The 18481-nt window shown below is 36.8% G+C and overlaps 1 protein-coding gene across 1 annotated transcript in view; it reads right to left on the bottom strand.

Moving 5' to 3' along the window:
- Positions 1-17578, bottom strand: part of TAF2 (TATA-box binding protein associated factor 2) — a 62737-nt gene extending 45159 nt beyond the window's left edge. Inside the window, exons 1-9 of the mRNA XM_059836194.1 lie at positions 17135-17578; positions 15568-15622; positions 14590-14750; positions 5812-5930; positions 4318-4459; positions 3742-3973; positions 2358-2542; positions 1670-1783; positions 267-366 (exon numbers count right to left, since the gene is read on the bottom strand). Coding sequence (XP_059692177.1) covers positions 267-366; positions 1670-1783; positions 2358-2542; positions 3742-3973; positions 4318-4459; positions 5812-5930; positions 14590-14750; positions 15568-15622; positions 17135-17187 — 1161 coding nt within the window. The 5' untranslated portion in view covers positions 17188-17578. The remainder of the gene's footprint in view (positions 1-266; positions 367-1669; positions 1784-2357; positions 2543-3741; positions 3974-4317; positions 4460-5811; positions 5931-14589; positions 14751-15567; positions 15623-17134) is intronic.
- Positions 17579-18481: the final 903 nt, after the last annotated feature.

The following is an 18481-nucleotide window of genomic DNA, read 5'->3' as shown; positions in this document are numbered from 1 at the left end:
GCCCAAACAAAAAGAGGAAAACTAATTGCAGAGAGAGACAATGAAAATTATTATTCATAAGGCAGTCACAGGAACATATTTTGGTTAATATGTTCAGTGCTTTTCCTTGCAGCAATTGGTAAAAATATTTTAGCTCTAAGTTTTGTCACTACTAAACATTTCTTTAGATTGCAGTGCAAAACTATATTATATTCTGGTTTTATATAGCACCTTCTTTTATGTAAAATGTCTGAAAGATATAGAAAATACTACTATTATGTTGTTACCTGTTTAATCCAGTGGCGATACTCATTAACACCAAAGGTTTTTTTCATCCAAAGGCCATAAATATAACCAGAGATTCCCTTTAGCACCCATTCATCTGACCTATAATAAGAAAGAAGCATGAATTATAGCACTTCAGAAGGTATTTTGTAAGGCGTGGTATTTTTGACCAGCTCAAAATAGCCACAAATTTCAGCAGGTTATATAACTTCTCTAAGTCAATAGGAGTCTGATGAGCTGTGAACCCATTTATGTAACTTGGCACCTGGATGGAACTGATGAAACTGAAAAGCCAGTGAAAACTGAACTTTTACCACAGAAGCCCAGATGAAAATATAAAACCAAACTATTTTAGCTGAAACAGTAACAATAAAACAGAGGAAATGGGCACTGAAGTTAAAAAAACTGCTAATTTGTACTAGCTTAATTTCTTGATAAACATCTCAATGCAATGCAAAAGATTTGAACAGCAAGTAGACAAAATACCTATTTCACAATCTGGTGAACACCCATTTGAACACCTCTTGAGAGTTACATTCTAAGAGAGAAAAATATGAACAAAAACTATAAAATGATCATGAAATAGAATTCTAAACATAAGAATGACATACAGAGTATGATGAAGTGAATAAAATAAAGACCCAAACAAAGGGAGTCGTTATGAGGGAGGAAAAAATTGACTAGAAATAAGGAAGAGAGCAAGAGAAATTATAATAGTACAAACACCAATTTAAGAAGATGTTGGTTTCTTTTTTTTTTTTTTTTTTAAGCCAAGGATACTCTGGGACATACATTTTTGCCATGAAAAAAGTAATGGGCTCCTTGTACCTGATACATAAAGTGTATGCAAAATGGCTTTAAAATAAACACTCATCAGAACTGCAAGAGCCAGTTGGGGGAGATTTTCTGAGGGATGGAGTTATATGCAGCTTACCACCCCAATGAGTTTGCCCATTTGACACCAATTTCTGCATTCCCCGCCCTGAACTTCTTGTAATTTATTAGTTCTGTGCTCCACAAGTACTTCCCATGCAGGTTACACTTCTTCATCCAAAATATCTGACAGAAATTTACTGATTATAAGGAAGAGTCTCTCCTCTAAATTTCCAGGTGCCAAAGCACACTACAACATTCAGTAGCAACAACTTCTGAGAGAAGACATGTTCAACCTCTACAGTCTTTGGAACCTTTATATCTCACATTCCCCTCTCAAACAAAAAAAACCACCACCTCATGGATTTTCATTTATTGAGCTGATTTTATTATTCTTCCTTTTTCACTTTTTTTGCTTTCTTCTATAGTTACTATTTCACTTACTCGTCTGATAAAATGCAACATGCAAATTAAAATTTGAGTTTCCCAGATTTTCCTCATTTTCTAGACAGTACAATGGTAAAATACTTACCAGGACATTCTGGATATAAAACACCCAAAGAACTGCTGGGCCAGGGCCTGTGCTAAGCACCTCCTTGTCAGTGGAGTTTCATCTATAATCATTGCGCTGTGTAAGAGATTTGTGCTGGACCCCCACAAAAAGAAAACAACACAATATGAGCACAAGCTCCAAAGAAACAAAATAGAGACCTTGCTTTAAAAGCCAAAGCAAATAAAGTAATTCTTTCACTGGTCTTCCAATGAGATAGTAACATCTTTTTTTAATACCCTTAATCCAGGCAGATCTCCTGCTATTATCATCTATATACAACTCTCTGTGTAGAGCTGAAGTAGTTTGTTTTAACTGCTGAAACTCTTTCGGATTCCTGGTACCCTATCCCAGCTGAAGAAAAATAAAACGTAATCAAACTTATGCACTTAATTTGATCTTAAATATTTCATGCATGATGTTTCTAATTCAGAAAGAAAACCACTGCCAATTTTTTCTTACAGAAGATACAAATCCAACATCTTTGTAGCAGATAAAATTGGAAATGGTGTTAAAAGCCTGCAATGTCAACAAAAGCCAGCCTTTTCAAACTAGGAGCCCAAAACTCAGGCTATATAAATAATAAGAGCTTCATGTATTTCTCAATAGTTTTGGATCTAGAGCTTCTAAGCCTGTGGATTTAGAAGGTGTTTTTTTCTCAAATACTAACCTGAAAATACTCATGGATGCATAAGCGGCTACTTCAACATAAGCTTCATCTATAAAAACAGTCTTGAAACAGGAGTACGGATAGCGGCAGGTAAGAATCTCCTCATAAAATTCAAACACCTCATGAAGGTATGATGTGGTATGTTTGAGCAACGGGAGAAGTTGTGGTAAGCAAAAGTGAGTCACCTACAAAGGAAAATTTGGTACAAGACTGACAAATGTATTTAAATCCGTAAGTAACAGGTATATTACATAACAGAAAAAAACCCAACAACACAACAAAAATATAGCTGCTGTAAATTTAACAGAAAAAAGCATTTTCAAGCTGTGATAATTACTATCATGGCAGAAAAGTGCACCAGGCTGTCCATCTTAATTGTGAGAGCAACAACAGGAAAATAATTTTTAGCAGTCAATGCACAATAGCAATGTCTACCTAGTGATGTCTACCATTTAAAAACACATGACATTTTTCTTTAGTTTAGTAATCCAATCTCTTTTGGAGATAATATTTTCCTTTTATGCAGTGAAGAATTAGCTATTTTCAAATCAGTCAAGCAGTGCTACTGTTTAGAAGACTTGTTACAGCCACAACTACAAGTAACCTTTGATATTACTGTTTCTGCCACAAATTTAAGATGCAGCCAATGACACTGACTTCAGCGCTGACACAGGAACCAAGTTGAGAATGACACGTAACTTCAAGTCAGCTCTACAGAAGTCAAACTCTACAGAAATTTATCAGTTTGAGTTTTTCAAATATCAACAACTGATTTTTTTTTAACAGCTATTATGTTTTACTAGTGAGTATGTCCCACCAGTAAAAGTCAACAGAATACCATTGCTGAAGACTAAAATCTGATGTTTGCCAGTATTTTCCTATCGTGCTTTCAAAAGAAGAATATACAGCCCAGTCTTTATGCTGAACTGGTAACTTAATCTGCCTGCCAAGTCCATCCTTACCCAAGCTGAAACTACAGATGTAAATATAAACTGGTGGACTTCAACGTTATGGCAACAATCTGTTAAGAATGAAAACTCAATGTCAAATTTAGTTCAGAAGACTACTCAAGTGTGTAGCAATAATTTTCTTCTTCTACCAGCAACAGGATGGGTTTAAAGCTATTTTGAAAAATATGCTGTTACCAACTCCAACTAAATGAGCCCCATAAATTCAGGCATAAATAGAATTATTGCTCATTCAAAGGTTTTACTTTGGAAATAAATTTAAATACAGGCATTACTAGACAAGTTTTAGCATTTAACTGCACTAATGGAGGTCATATCTAGACATACCCATATTTGACCAACATATACTGGTTGCAACATAAAAATAGTCACTAGTTCTTTGCAAAAAAAAAAGAGGCCTCTATGAAGATTATTACCTCATGCATGTATGGATCAACAAGGATTTCAAAAGGTCCTATCGCCAAGGAGATGTTAGAAGCTGCAGTTGGAATAGTCAGCATGTAATGAAAAGTCTTCTTTCTCATATCGTGGGTATATACAGTTTCCACCAAATCACCATTTGAAACAGCCACCATTGCAGCATCTACAGTATACTCAAGTTTCCAGGTACACAACTCAGAATATGAATCAACACAAGGAAACCAAAATCTAGGGAAGTTAGGATTGGAAGAAAAATGGTTAACAATTATACTTCTCTTTTTCACAGATGATTTTTCTCTCAAGTTCCAAACTATATTCTTAAATACTTGGCATGTTGACATACTGACTCCTACTACCATCAATTTTACGAAGCACTACAAGTTTCTTTGCCATTACCTCCTGCTGAGCTATAAAGACTAGAAATCCTAATTATTAATCACTAGATGCTACTTCACATTGGTAAGCTTCTTTCAAGCACAAATTAAGTTGATGTATTGTAAGATGATTTGTATTTCCTACACTTTCAGATTAAATAGGAAACACAGTCTAACATTCAAAGATAGTTTTCTTACCTCGTAGAATTTTGATAACCACATGAAAAGACATGAGCCCCTCTTTCTGCCATGCTGCCCTCCATGTTGGGTACCACAAAATGAAGGCCTCCTTTTGGCTGGTCCAGAGAAAAGTTTATATGCACCTTCAGGACTTTTAACTCTGCCATACCAAGATCAAAATTAGAGTAAATACATACAATTTACATGAAAGTTATTTCAGAATAATCTTTGGACTCTTGGTCTTTCAAGATTATGTGTTTACTTCATTCTCATGGACTTCCAGGTCCACTTACAAAGCACAGCTCAAAAGCTTACAAAACTGAGACCTCTTAAGCTTAACTTATATGATATAAATTTATAAGAATCTTTATTAATTCATAAAAACTGCAATTGCAGTTACATTTCATCTTCCAACTTCCCAATAGGAAAGAATCTTTATACAGTGCTTGTACCCTAACCATGATCTCATTTGTACCTTGCTGAAACAATTTTCTACAAAAACTGCATGTAACAGGCATATTCTTAAAAGACATGTTATTGTCATTTGCAGTTTCTTAAAACCTCTTATTATAGTTAAAGCTTTTCCTGTAACTGAAATGTCTTTGCTTTGGTTTAGTTTCACAGAAATCTCACCTATGAATAGACTGGCAAGAAAAGAAATTCAGGCATATGGTGAAATTTATCCAACAAGTCTCACCATATTTTGGCATTCAAACTTTGAAAAGAAAAATTATACCTGATTGAGTATTTTCCCTTCTAGGCTTGCAAGTAACACAACAGGAACTTAACAAAAATTAAAATAAACAAAAGTGTCTTTCCCATTAAGGTGTATGTGACAACACTGTGTGAGTCAGTTTCATGATATAGTTGTTTTTTCTCTCACAGGCCTCACAAATCCATGAGAAAAACGGATAAAACCATATAAGAAAACCAATACAAGACACTAATAAAACCCGTGTGAGAAAATAATCAATGTTGGAGAGTAATTCATCAAAAAAGTTACTTGTTCCAGGATCTAGTATACCAGTTTAGAAAGTAGTTTACTTTTCACTATCGGATCAGTTTTAAATCAACCATTCTTGAAACTGAGATGGGAATAAAATTAATATAGCTTTTTAAACAACACATATATAGGCATAGCCTTGTAAATTCTTTTCTTTGTTGGCTCATGTGTATTGTAAGCAGCTTCAAATAGTTATAATTTAGCACCCAAAATACTCCATTACACCCACATCCTCACGTATACTTCTGGGCTCACGACTGTCCAAGAGTTTGTTTGTAAAGGCTGCTGAGAAACTTTGCAACCACTCGTCCATATTACTAAGAAGTGTGCAAGTATTTTTCAGACTTCAGCTGGGAAGATACAGATGAGGAAAAAGGGAACAGTAATCACCATTTCATAATGTAATACTGGTTTTATTTATTTAAATCTACCATCTTCTTATGCAAACTCGTACCTAACAACTCTATGGCATCTTAAATTAAACTTTCAGTATGGTCTCTTTACTTTACCATCAACATGTTTCCACAGTTCCGAGGGAACCTTAATGCAGAGTTCGCCATTTCCAGCATCTGGGTCCACAGCACTGACTGCAGCAGCATAGGCATTGGAAAAATAGTTGAGATTCCTCCTGTCAGAAATACCCAGTTAATTCTTAAAGTACATGCTGAACTACATGAAACAACTTTTGAAGTTATAGGATTTCTATACTGAATTTCACGGTGCATGTTCAACCAAGCATTTTGTTGTGTTTTTAAAGGAGTGAAGGGAAAAAGGAAGAGTAAAGATTACATTTCAAAAACCAGTACTTACAACTAGGTTCTTCCAGAAGTGTTCTATGATCAGAAAGACTTACGCAGTAATAATCCCCAGTAAATTAAATGATAAATGCTCAGTGCTCTTTACTTCCCAATAAGAGTAGTATTTACACTTACTGGAATAGCAATTAAAAATCCTTGTTTTGGAAAATTTTGGTTTAAGTTTGTATGTTTATTCTAAAGATCTGTCTTGAAGATCTGCCTCCTCATACACTGCAGTTTCGCTTTTATGTTGCTTTCCCAAATGTAGTAAGATTTTAGCTGGGCAATGGTGTTTTCCCCTCTCTTAGCTTGATGAATAGAAATAGTTTTATTTTATGCTATAAATACCACATAAAATACTAGATGCTAGAGTTTTGGTTTCAATGCACTAAAACACAAAAATCCGTATTACACTTTTTAGTCCCTAGAAACAATTTTTTTTTAAAATGATACCATCATTTGTTTATTTAAGATGCAGACACAAATTTTTGTAATCAGGTTTGAGCTGTTCAAGCTACTAATTGACTGCACATTTCATTCCAAAGTAATACCATTACTTCATTTATGGCTTAGATTAACTGTTTGCTACTGAAATGAGCAGGAACATGCATGTATCTGCTGTTACAGCGGTTACGAGCAGGATGCTATCTTCTTATTATTTAATGTGATTATGTCCAGATATTGGAGGACTGACCAGTCAAGTTCAAAAATAACCTTGGTTTTACACTACAGCTTTTATACTTTTTCAAAATGGATTTTTAAACCGTAAAACACAGAAGCAATACCTTTCTTAATTCTAATCCTCTGGTACACAGAGTTCTTCAAAAGCTTGCACAATTCTACAGCTGAAGAGAGAGTGTTTGAATTACTGATCACCTTTTTTTTCAGAATTCCGAGCATTTAGGTGTGTACTACTGAAGAATCCAACCACTGTAGGGGCAGAGCCGCAATCAAGCATAAAGCTAGCTGCAGCATTACTGCACCACAATGGAGTAAATTAACTTCTGGCTGTGGACTCCACTCTTGCATGGAATCTGAAGGCCACATATAAAGCAGACATGATCTCATTTCAGGATTTTACTTTCATCTAACCATTCTCTATTCACCACCCACAGAGAAAACAGCATTCAACCCAAATTACAGTACCTTACTTGGAAGAATGAAGGGTAATTAACCATGCCAGGATCATCCTATAAGTCTAGATATGTCAAACACCATGCTTGTATTATTCCTAGCTTTCCACATCTAAAAAACTTTGCTAAAACACTGAAACATATTGAGAACATATTTTCATGCAGTTCTTGATCTTTGGCAATAATAGCACACAAATTCCCTGGCACCACTACCAAGACTGAGAATGTTAGGACCAGTAAACTCGTCTACTTTGCTTGGAAGCTTCTGAAAATAGGACGTGAATAGTAAATGGGAGCATATGAGCATAGAAACACCCAAATCCCAAGTTTTAATACATAATCATTTTTTCCTTTTTCATAGCTAAAGTGTACCTAAAGATAGGCTATAATGCCAAAAAGTTTTAAACGCACAAGATTGAATTTGTACACTGGAATATGCTATAACTTTAGCTATGGTTCCAGAACAATTCAAACCAACTTAAACTCCAGCTGATGTGCTGTCTCCTAGTCTCAGCCACACATTCCTACTCCCTCACTCATTAAGGAGACTACTGTTCATCTGACCCTGCGGTGATGCAGCTGAAAGTGCCAAATGGAAAAAAAAAGTCTTTTTTCTTGCAGACAGCTTTCCGTTGGTTTAGCTCCCTGATCTGACATACTGAGGGGTCAAAGAAGTACTGCTACTGAGGCATGGGAGACTGTCAATGGGATCATAACCACCCCAACCCATGTTGCTGTAAGCTGTCTTCAAATGGCATCCTAGGAAGGCAAACAAATACCGTTGAAAAAACTCTCTTTAAAAAACAACAGTAACATTCTGTTAGATTGTTAAGTCTCAAAGTTTTTAATTTAAATCTAAACTGGTTCTGAAAATTCTCTGTTACTAATAGGGGATCACTTTCCAATACATCAGTGAGAATTTGTTCCAAGTTTGAGGATCGTGATGAGCTTGTGGTTACATTTTAAACATCAATGGGTTCATAGACAAGAAAAAGTTATGATTTTATACCAAGAAAGGTAGACTCCACAGGGCTTAACATTTTATGGAAAACAGTCTATTCTGATATTTCTATTTTTGTGAAGTGTTCCAATTCAAATGGGTGATTCATTGTAAAAGGAATCCATTAAAGGCTTAGTACCACAGATTAATTTTTTTCATAGGTTGAACTATTTTCAGTAATCTGTATATGGCCATTTTAACAAAAACAGAGCACATGCCAAAAGTTACAGCCCAAGGAACAAAGATAAATTTTCCTAATGCAAAGTGTAGATTGACAATGAAAAAGTAATACGCATTCATGTTTTTTCCTGGTACAGATACATTTTATTATCAGAACTCACCCAAAACACTCTTAATTACAGCCCAAGTGCGTGCTTGTTGACTGACTGGAAACACACAATCCTGCAGAGACTTATTTTTTAAAGCTACTAATTGATTCCAAATACCTCCATGTCAACCTTCCATAGCATCTCTTGCTACTAGCTGCACCGGTGCTACTTAACTGTTACACAGCCCAAACATGTAGTCTATAAAACACTTTCTTCCTACAGTACCTAACATCAACTTCACAAAATAAGTTCTTTGAGCCACATGTAAGTCATTACTCTTCATTACTTGCAATTCATTTACTATTCTACTTTGCTTCCCAGATACAATTAGCACTTGGAGTCCAACCCCACAATATACGATATAGCATACATTATATATAGTGTATTTTTATATATATATATATATAATATGTACACATATAGGTAATTTATTAGTAAGGCAATGATCTGAATCTTTGGCCCACTGGAAAATCTAATTTTCGTTCTTGCCCAAGTTTAAGGGCTTTGCCATCTCTTTCTTCAAAAGTTCTCTATACCTCTGTTCATTTCTAACAAAGTCTATCATGAATTTACAACCAGATAAGCATCAAAGCAGTGGAAATGAAGGCTATTTATTGCAGTAAAACAACACATGCTCAGTGCACCAGTAATTTTTCTATTTTGTGCATAGGCTAAACGCTTGATCACTGACTTCTCAGAAGAAAGAATATTGTAAGACATGCCTTGAAGGCTACCACATTGCTCTCTCTCACAGCTTACTGCTGCTTGTAACTAAAGCAACAGTGAAGTTGGAGGATATCAAAACATCTTCATATTGATGTTTAAAAACTACAGGTTTCAATAAAAGCTGAACTGGTGAATGAACAGGTACACGCTGCCGAAGGTTAAAATTACGCTGAATAGAGTACCTATGCACAAGAAAGCATTACATGCACGTTACCTAGCTATACAAAAACATATCTTCCTTTACATAGAAGTAACAATAAATTGCAATAGCTTCTCAACACTGCACCATAGTTATTCCACAAACATGTGAAGCACATAACCAGGCAACAGCAGGATCATCACAAACTTCACTTACCACACCTCAAACCACTGCATCAAAACTCCAAACTGTTGCTGCAGCTATTTAACAGTTTACAATCTTACCCATAGGATTAAGAAAACAGAGATCTCCTTTGCCCATTTTAACACAAAAGGGGCTGAGCTACAAGCAGTTGTCTCAGTAGTCAGAATACACACTGTGGAACTTCTACATACTATAGCCCAGAAAAATAAATCCCACTTCCCTTATATTGACAGAATCGAGAAAGCAACAATTTACAAAGAAAAGAGGGAAGATGAGGAGGACAGAGGTGGCTGTAACACTCAACAACAGCAACCCTAAGACAAGACCCAAACAGACATTCTCCAACACTATTTGCAGTCTTTGCAAGATTTCAAACTCTTCCTTAAAAGTATAAGCAAAATGGGATTCTCTGCCACCTTGTGTACACATGGTAAAACGATGTGAATTGTTTTATACCTTACAGCACGTTCAGATGCTTGCTCAGTCAGGCAGGAAGTGACTGTGTTATGTAAATTCATCCATCTATTCCAATATGAAAAAGCTATGATGTCCTCAAGTCTCAGAAAGAAATTACAAGATGGAAGATCAACTTTATTTCTAGATAAAACTTTAAAAGTTCTTTCAGTTGTTACATGAAATCATGGTTTGGGACTGATGGATAAACTAGCAATGGTATCAAAGCTGAAAATATATTTAATGCACTAATTAAAGGTTTCTAACACTTCCTACAAAATTCACTGATTTTTAATTACCTTTTTAGTGAGGTTTTTTTTGCCATTCAGCAGAAGTGACAATATACGAGACCAAAAAAAATTGTTTCACTTTCTGCAACACTGAAAATGTGAAATGACAGAGACACGTGTCAATGATTTTTGCATCAGTAGATGATAAAACCAAAAAGTATTACTTGAACTGAAAACAAGTTGAATGTTCAAATTTAGAACACAAAGCACTGATATGACAGAAGATCTCACCGAAGAAGTAGCAGAGAACATCATGGTGAGACAGAAACAATTTCAGCTGGTGCTGCTTGTTTTTCATTGATAAAGCTCTCTTTAATCTTCTCAACCCTCTCTTAACTACATTTTCTTGCATGCCAAAATTTGCAGAACATAAACAAGAAACAATTAACCACTTCACTTGACCTTCACCTCCTATCAGTAAACATAACCTCTCAAGTCACGGATGCAAGTCTTCCCAAAGAAATAATTATGGTGGCTTTAAATACAGAATTTTCCATTTTAAATTGAATTCTATTGCTAACTAAGGGAGTAAGAAGTCTTTAAAATATTTTAACTTTGATAAAAAAGGTAGGAAAGAGTCCATTAAATTAACAACTTTTCGTACATACTTTATGTATTCTTTCAGAAACTAAAATTTAAGAAAACCAAAAGCATTGTCAAAACCAAGAAAATGTTTGTATATAAAACCTTAAAACTTGAACTAATTTTTTATTTGCTAAACACCACAGGAAAGAGTAAAGATATAAAACAAATTATTTTAAATAAACAGTTTGGCAAGAACCATCTTAAATTAAGATTTACTAGTTCAACAGACTACTGAAGAAAACCGTGCAAAAGCTTAACTATCCCTGTAACAGTAGAAATAAAACCTGATGACTAATCTGTATCCTGTTCAAAATAATTGGTATACCTAGTTCAGCTGCAAGAGTACAAAGGACATCATCACTAAACGTGTCATAACAAACAAGGACTTGGAAGAGATGACCAGCAGAGCAAGGACTGATTAGATATAAAGACTACTACAAACCACTGCTGCTTCTAGAAGCAGTTCTTTGTGAGGAAGGGCACAGGAAACCCACTTACGGATTTTTTTTTTTTAAGTACTAATGCTAGAGTTTTTAGATTTCTAGTATTTCTGTTTGTAATCCTACCTTAAGAGCAGAGATGCTGTATTTAATCAAAACTTAACTACCATCATGCTAGATACCCAAGTGTGACCAGGTATTTCAATGGAAAAAATACACATCTCATCTAACACTTTGCAACCCATGTAGCCTTTGACTTCTGAGATAAAAACAAGAGGCATACTAGTTTTCGTTAAGAATATTTGGTGACCTCTGTCTTTTGTAACTGTGAATAACACAGGAATTATGAAATACAGAGACTTTCTATTAAGTTCGAACAGCAATGTGAAAACCTGCAGCGGTGAAAACCACAGGCCACTGCTGCCCTGTGTGAGACAGTTATTTCACTTTGCTTGCATTGTCCTCAAGTTTTGTTCACTGCTCTTAAACAGGACAATACAAAAAGAAGGATGATGTTCCACTATACCACTAGGACGCTAAACAAAGAAATTCACTTCTTCCACGAAATGACAGAATTCTCTCTCCTGATCCCTTTCTTAACATAATGAAGTGCTCACTCTGATAATTTTAAATGCTGCTCCTTTCTCACATCTTCCAGGTTATTTAGGATTCAGTTATTACAGAATCACAGAATGGTTAATGTTGGCAGGGACCTCTGGCGGTCATTCCTGATGTTCAGAGGGAACCTCCTGTGTTTCAGTTTGTGCCCATTGCTTCTGGTCCTGTCAGTGGACACAAGTTAAAATACATGAAATTCCATCTGAATACAAGAAAATGCTCTTCTACTGTGAGGATCATCAAGCACCGCAGCAGGTTGCCCAGAGAGACTGCAGAGTTTCCATCCTTGGGAGATACTCAAAACCCAAATGGACCCAGCCCTGTCTAACCTGCTCTAGCTTACCCTTCTTGAGCAGGGCGGGATTGGACTAGGTGACTTCAATAGGTCCTTTCCAACATAAAGGACTCTGTGATTTCGTATCATCCGCTGTTAAATATGTATAGCACTTTCACTACAAGTTCTTTAACAATTCAGCAAACTGTAAATTCAGCCAAGCCAGGTGTCAGAACACGAACATAAATTTCAGTAAAATCAAAAGAGAATACGTAGTGAAAACATTTGCTCATGGTGCTTCTCTTACCGAAAAACAGATACAAGATTTTTTCCAAAGTCTCTTCCCATATCATTTCCCCAAAACACGTGGGAAGCCACATGCTCTTTAATACCAGATTGTGAATAAATTTGAAACTTTTCCTTTCAAATTGAGTTTAGATAACATTCTAGGACTTATACCCTCATCTACAATGCTAATAAATAATGAAAGTTTGATTCCTTAGGAAAGACCAAAAGCTTTACTTTCTAGCTCCTCAGAACAATTACAATACCCGCAATGAGGACTCTGAATTTTTGACTTACTGAGCAATAGTAACAATAACAAAAAAATAAAATCAAGTCACAAACCAGATAGGAATTACAGAATTAATAGACTCAAGTGGTTCAGTATAAGGACTCAAACAAAATTTCAGAACTCTGATATCCAATTCAGTGCCCTATATAAATAAATGAACATTGTATTTGCAAACTGAATGATTGAAACTCCTGCATAAGTGATGAACAAAGGAATACAGAGTGTCTGCCATAAACAAACAGTTCAAATCCAGGGACGCATAACTTAAGATAAAAAGTAGCACTCGAATCTCAATAACTGAACAATGGAAGTTCCCTTTAATACTCTAGTTTTCATACAACAGTCAGAGAAGTTAAGTCAGGTTTAACTTGAAAACTGAGACGGGCTAAGAAACATCTCAAGGGCTGTAGTCGTTAAGGCAACGGGTAGACAACGTCTTCTAGATCTAGCTACATCATTTGAGAATGCCACTATCCTCACAAATCTAACTAGCAGGACTGTATGAACTCCCTGCAGTTTTCTTCAGAATAAGTCTAGCTAGTTCTTATCTGCCTTCATCAGCTACATGAGTTAACCAAGGTGATATCACCTCTGAAGCTGCTTACTGAGCCCTCTCTGTCTTTTCAGCTAGCACATCTCTCGGAGCAATCACTGTCCAAGGGAACTGTCGGGGTTTAAGCCCAGCTGGCAACTAAGCACCACACAGTCACTCCAACAAAGAGAATAGCTGAGGGACAGTAATAAGCATCTTAATTTAGTAGTCCAATAGTTAACCTGATACAGTCACATGATTTGCCTTATTATTTGTTTCAAAGTAATAAGCTAATTATATATAAGGCTATCTGGACATATTTAATAAAATCAGGAACAATTCCAACAAAATCTTATTAGGAAAATGGGAAATATTCCCAAGAACTTTGATACCATATGAATATTCTTACGTTTGAAAATAGGAAGGAGCAAAGATGATCATCCAGTCTGACATTACACTTCATAAAAATCAGGACAATTTTTGCAGGACAAATTATCAGAACATAATAGTTTTAGTCTACATAATATCATACTGATGCAACCAAACTGATTTAACCAACTATACTGGAATAAAAAACTAACAAAAAAGAAGCCACAAAAAACTACAAAACCCAAACAAAACCCAAACCCCACAAACCCCAAAACTAAGGGCAATCCTCTCACGTGGAACTCTCATATGAATGTAGTTGCACCACTGCAAAATGTTCTCTACAAGAATATAAACAAAATGCTATTGCCACAATAATGTAACAAAATTTTCTTTAAATAAATGAGCGTAAAAGTTGGGCACAGATAAACCTGAAGTCCACAAAAGATAAAACATTTTAGCCAAAGATATTTTCTCACCAGGGTAAAAACACATGAGAAGGACAGTTTCGTAAAGCACTGAGAACACTACTGGCATCCACCACTTTTTTCCCATAAAGAACTTACTAAAAAGTTTCTGATACTTTTACAAAACAATACAAAGAAATGTCAGTAAAAGAAATTCTAAAGCAGAATAGCAGGAGTCAAAATTATTGCCAAAATACTTTCCCAAAATTAAGTCACCAAACCAAAAGTTAACTGTTTCTATCTGAAACTTATGTTACCATTAGGAAATCACCAGGTAAAACTTGCCAGTACAATGAAATAGGTCATGCTTAACAGCAACAGAAGACACTACATCTGCAGAGTTTTAAACACATCACTTACTGCTTTGACTCATGGTGACAAACCTCCAGCGTTGGATCGTTATAGATGAAAGCTGCTTCTAAATCGTTGACTCTTACTCTGTAAATCCGGCACTGTTTACTGTTCAGTTTGATTCTATTCAGGTTTGCAACTGTGGGAAATATTGTCAGTTCCACATAACCCTATGAAAACACAAATCAAAACTTTCTGTAAAATCTTTACCCATTCACAAAGTAGAGATATATAAAGAAAACTCTTACTAATGCCTTGCAAAGGAAAATTTTAAGTAAAAACATGTTAATTTTTTATTTAAAAAGGAAATTGGTTTGCCTTTTTAGATGTCTAGAATACATTTTCTTTCATATCATTTAAGAGGTGAATTTTCCCAGCTGTGAAATAAAACAAAACAAAAAACTTCAAAGTGACAGACAATCATGCTTGTTTTACTGGAAACGATCTGCCTCTATTGACCAGATTTCAAGTTACTAGCATCACTATGTTTCCCATCACTGTTTTAGGCTTTGGTATCTGAGCTTGAGGCAATGATTTTTAAAACCTAAGCAGAATCCATTTAGGCAGATATCTAAATTCACAAAAAGCCTCAATGACTTCAGGCCTAAAATCGTGGAAGTCTCTTCAAAGCCACAGTGAACTCACATATAAGCTAGAAAACTCTATAACCCTATCCCTAACATCAGCTAACACTGTGTTGAAGGTCAATTTTGAAACGCAAATCACTTTGTAATATTATTTACAATGCAGTGACTTTCTTTTAGAAAGCTTTTCCTTACAGAGATTGAAGTGTTCACAATTAGAAGGTATTTTATTCGACGCATCTCAAGGAATCACAGACTCATGAGAGGCATCAGATTAGAAAGTATAAAATATAAAGAAGCTTAAGAACATTATTAGCTTGTGTGTGCAGTTGTTTCCTCTAAAAGCATGAAGAAAACCCAGACTTTTAATTTCTACTTTCACGTTTTATTAAAAAATACTTACTACAACAGACTTTCTCTGAAAATTTATGTTGTTGATACAAACTACCTGGTGAGTTGTGCTGGAAAAAAAAATAATTTTAAATAAGTAAGGTTTTGCACAAACGCCAGCATTTAAAATAATATTTTAACCCCGATTTAAAAAAATAGAAAGTTCATACATGATGGATGGATGTATTTATAGATAAATACTGCATATAGCATATATTTATAGAAGGAGAATTCATGACGGTCTAAATCTCTTACATGGTCCAAAACAAATAATGAATAGAAGTTGCACACTAGGTCAGAAAAGTTCCAATAAAATCAAAGTATAGTATCATACCAGTATAAATATTACTAGTAATACAGGAAGATAACAACACCGCTTTTGATCATCATGTAACAGTATGTAAAAATATAGTATTGCTAATGGCATAGAATCAAGTTCTAACATTTTAGTGATGTGCGGTATTAGAAACAGGATACAGCCGTAACATTTCCAATCAGAGACCTGCGGAAAATTTACCTGATGAGCTGACTTTCATTAAAAATTTATGTAAGCAGGTACTATACATGAAAAAAGATACAATATGTGCTTTCACAATTAGTATGTCATTAAAATGTATTATTTTAAATAATGTTTATATAGCAATCAAGATAGGTATTTTAAACAAGTCAAATGTATTTGCTTAAATTTTGAATGATGTATTAGAACTCCTAGTGAATACAACTCAATTAAAAAATGGAAGAAAAAATAATAATTCCAACTTTTTTAAAACTTTAGAAGTTATTTCTGTATTTTTTCTGTAGTAGGTGGCATCTTCATCACACTTCACAGTAGTGCTATTCACAAGTCAAGATACAACTTTGTAATAATTCACCTTCTATGCCACATCACACATTATATGCACATACTCATGTACCCTGTGCATTAAAAAGTGACTTTGGTTCAGTTGAGCAAGTTCAATAAAAATTCCTACAAGAGAATAACATCCAGTATCCAACAATGGATTCAAACATTACCTACACATTAAAATATAAATGATAACAAGAGTGATTCTATTTAGAAATACATTTGTGTTACAGATTTATAAAGAAATCAAGGAGGTATAAACGAAAATACATAAAGACCCACTGAAATCCAAAACCAACTGCTTTACAGCCTTCTTACAACCAAAATAATGAATGTGTAAAAATGACAATTTGCTTAACAAAGCTGCTTGCCGCAAATGCAAGCACTTTTTTTAATGTACAAAAAAGCCCTTAAGTCAAAAGGGTTTCACACAGCAGTAATAATGAAACATGGTAGCATGGTCTGTAGTGCTGATATCGTTCGGAGAGATCTCCATGGTTTTAAGAGCACAGTGTAAATATAAGATGAGACTGCATGGTTGACAGACTCACTGTCCAGGAGTGAGTCCATTTACACAATAAAACATACACCTACAACACACATTTTCTGAGTGCAAGCTACACCATAAGCAATAGTTACAACCTTCTCAAGCATATAATTACTGATCAGCCTGTGGCCTGTTTCAAATATGCATTGGTCTCAAGTATAACAACTTTTAAAAAAATTGGATACTTATAATTTATATGGTCTTGGGCTCTCAAATCCTTTGTCTCCTTTCTTCCTATTCATCCTGAACAGCAGCACTAAACACACACTGCTGACCGTCAGACTGGCATGAACATCATCCTCGCTTGGTGGGTCCTTTGATTTTTCCCTGTGTCAGGTCGTACTTGATCACTCATCTCCCCAGTGGATCTGTGACTCCCAACAGTCTTCAGCTCGAATAAGCACCATAGTTATAACACAAACAACATTCAGTCTTTCTACACAACCTTTTACGAGTGCAGCACACCACCTCTCTCTCCACAGGGTGTACGATACCAGTTCAGAGACGCTGCGTGTTTCCTTTCCGCGGAAGCCACGTACATCAACCGGCTCAACGGGCAGTGGAGATGGGAGCTACTAAATCATGAAGGCCGTGGCCGGGGAGGCTGGGCAGGCACAGCGAGGGGTCCCCACTTCTGGGACACGCAGCTGGGGCAGCACCCTCCGCTGACAGGTGGGAGAGGCGGTGCCAGGGGGCGAGTGGGCCAGGAGCGGGGAGCGCAGGCGGCGCCGCAGAGCCCCGCGCGGCCCAGCCTTAACGTCGCTGCGGACGCGGGCGCTGCTCCGAGCGGCGGCTGGGCTGGGAACTCCCGCGGCTCGTTCTGGTCCGGGGCAGTCGGCTGGGATCGGCCGGCATGGAGGGCAGGGGTGGCCCACCGGCACGGTGCAAGCTCTCCAGGCCGCGCGAAGCTCCTCCTCAGCAGCACGCCCGCCAGGCCCCGCCAACGCTCTCCCCCTCAGCAGCGGCCGCCATTTTGTTACTAACCTTTGACCCCTGGCGGTTGAAAGGTCATAGGCCGTTTAACGGATCTTTATTTCTTTAAGGATGGAAAGCCTTTTGGAATCTTGTTTTTCAGAAAGGTGGTGTACCTATGTCAGAGGCGGCCATAGGCAAAAGAAAAAAAAAAAAAGAAAAGAAACCCCCCAAAATAATGCAAAAGACGTATTCGGGGCCGGGTCATGTCCTCGTGCGCATGCGTCCTGGGGGCCTTCAGCGTAGCAGCAGGCAGGCGCGCGGGGCACGAAGGCCGCGACTCCGCATGCGCATGCCCTGCCGCGGCGGGGGCGGGGCCTCAGGAAGGGGGTGGTGGCGGCCCCGCCCCTGCCACCGCCAGCGTCGGCGGCCCCGTTCCTCTCCGCTTGCCACTCGGTCCGGAAACCTCGAGTAGCGTCAAAGCTCAGGTCCATAAAATAACTGGTTCTGACTTACAGTCTGGGATTTAATTCGAGTGCGGTAGTGCCCTCAGCTGATATCTTCGCTGTTGGTGGGGCTTTCCCTCGGAGAGGGGAGCACCAGCCCCGGCGCAGGCCGCAGCTC

This window comes from Gavia stellata, chromosome 3 (assembly GCF_030936135.1).
Source record: "Gavia stellata isolate bGavSte3 chromosome 3, bGavSte3.hap2, whole genome shotgun sequence".
NCBI lineage: Eukaryota > Metazoa > Chordata > Aves > Gaviiformes > Gaviidae > Gavia > Gavia stellata.
The sequence above is the reverse complement of the archived record's forward strand: the minus strand, read 5'-3'. Positions and strand labels throughout refer to the sequence as shown.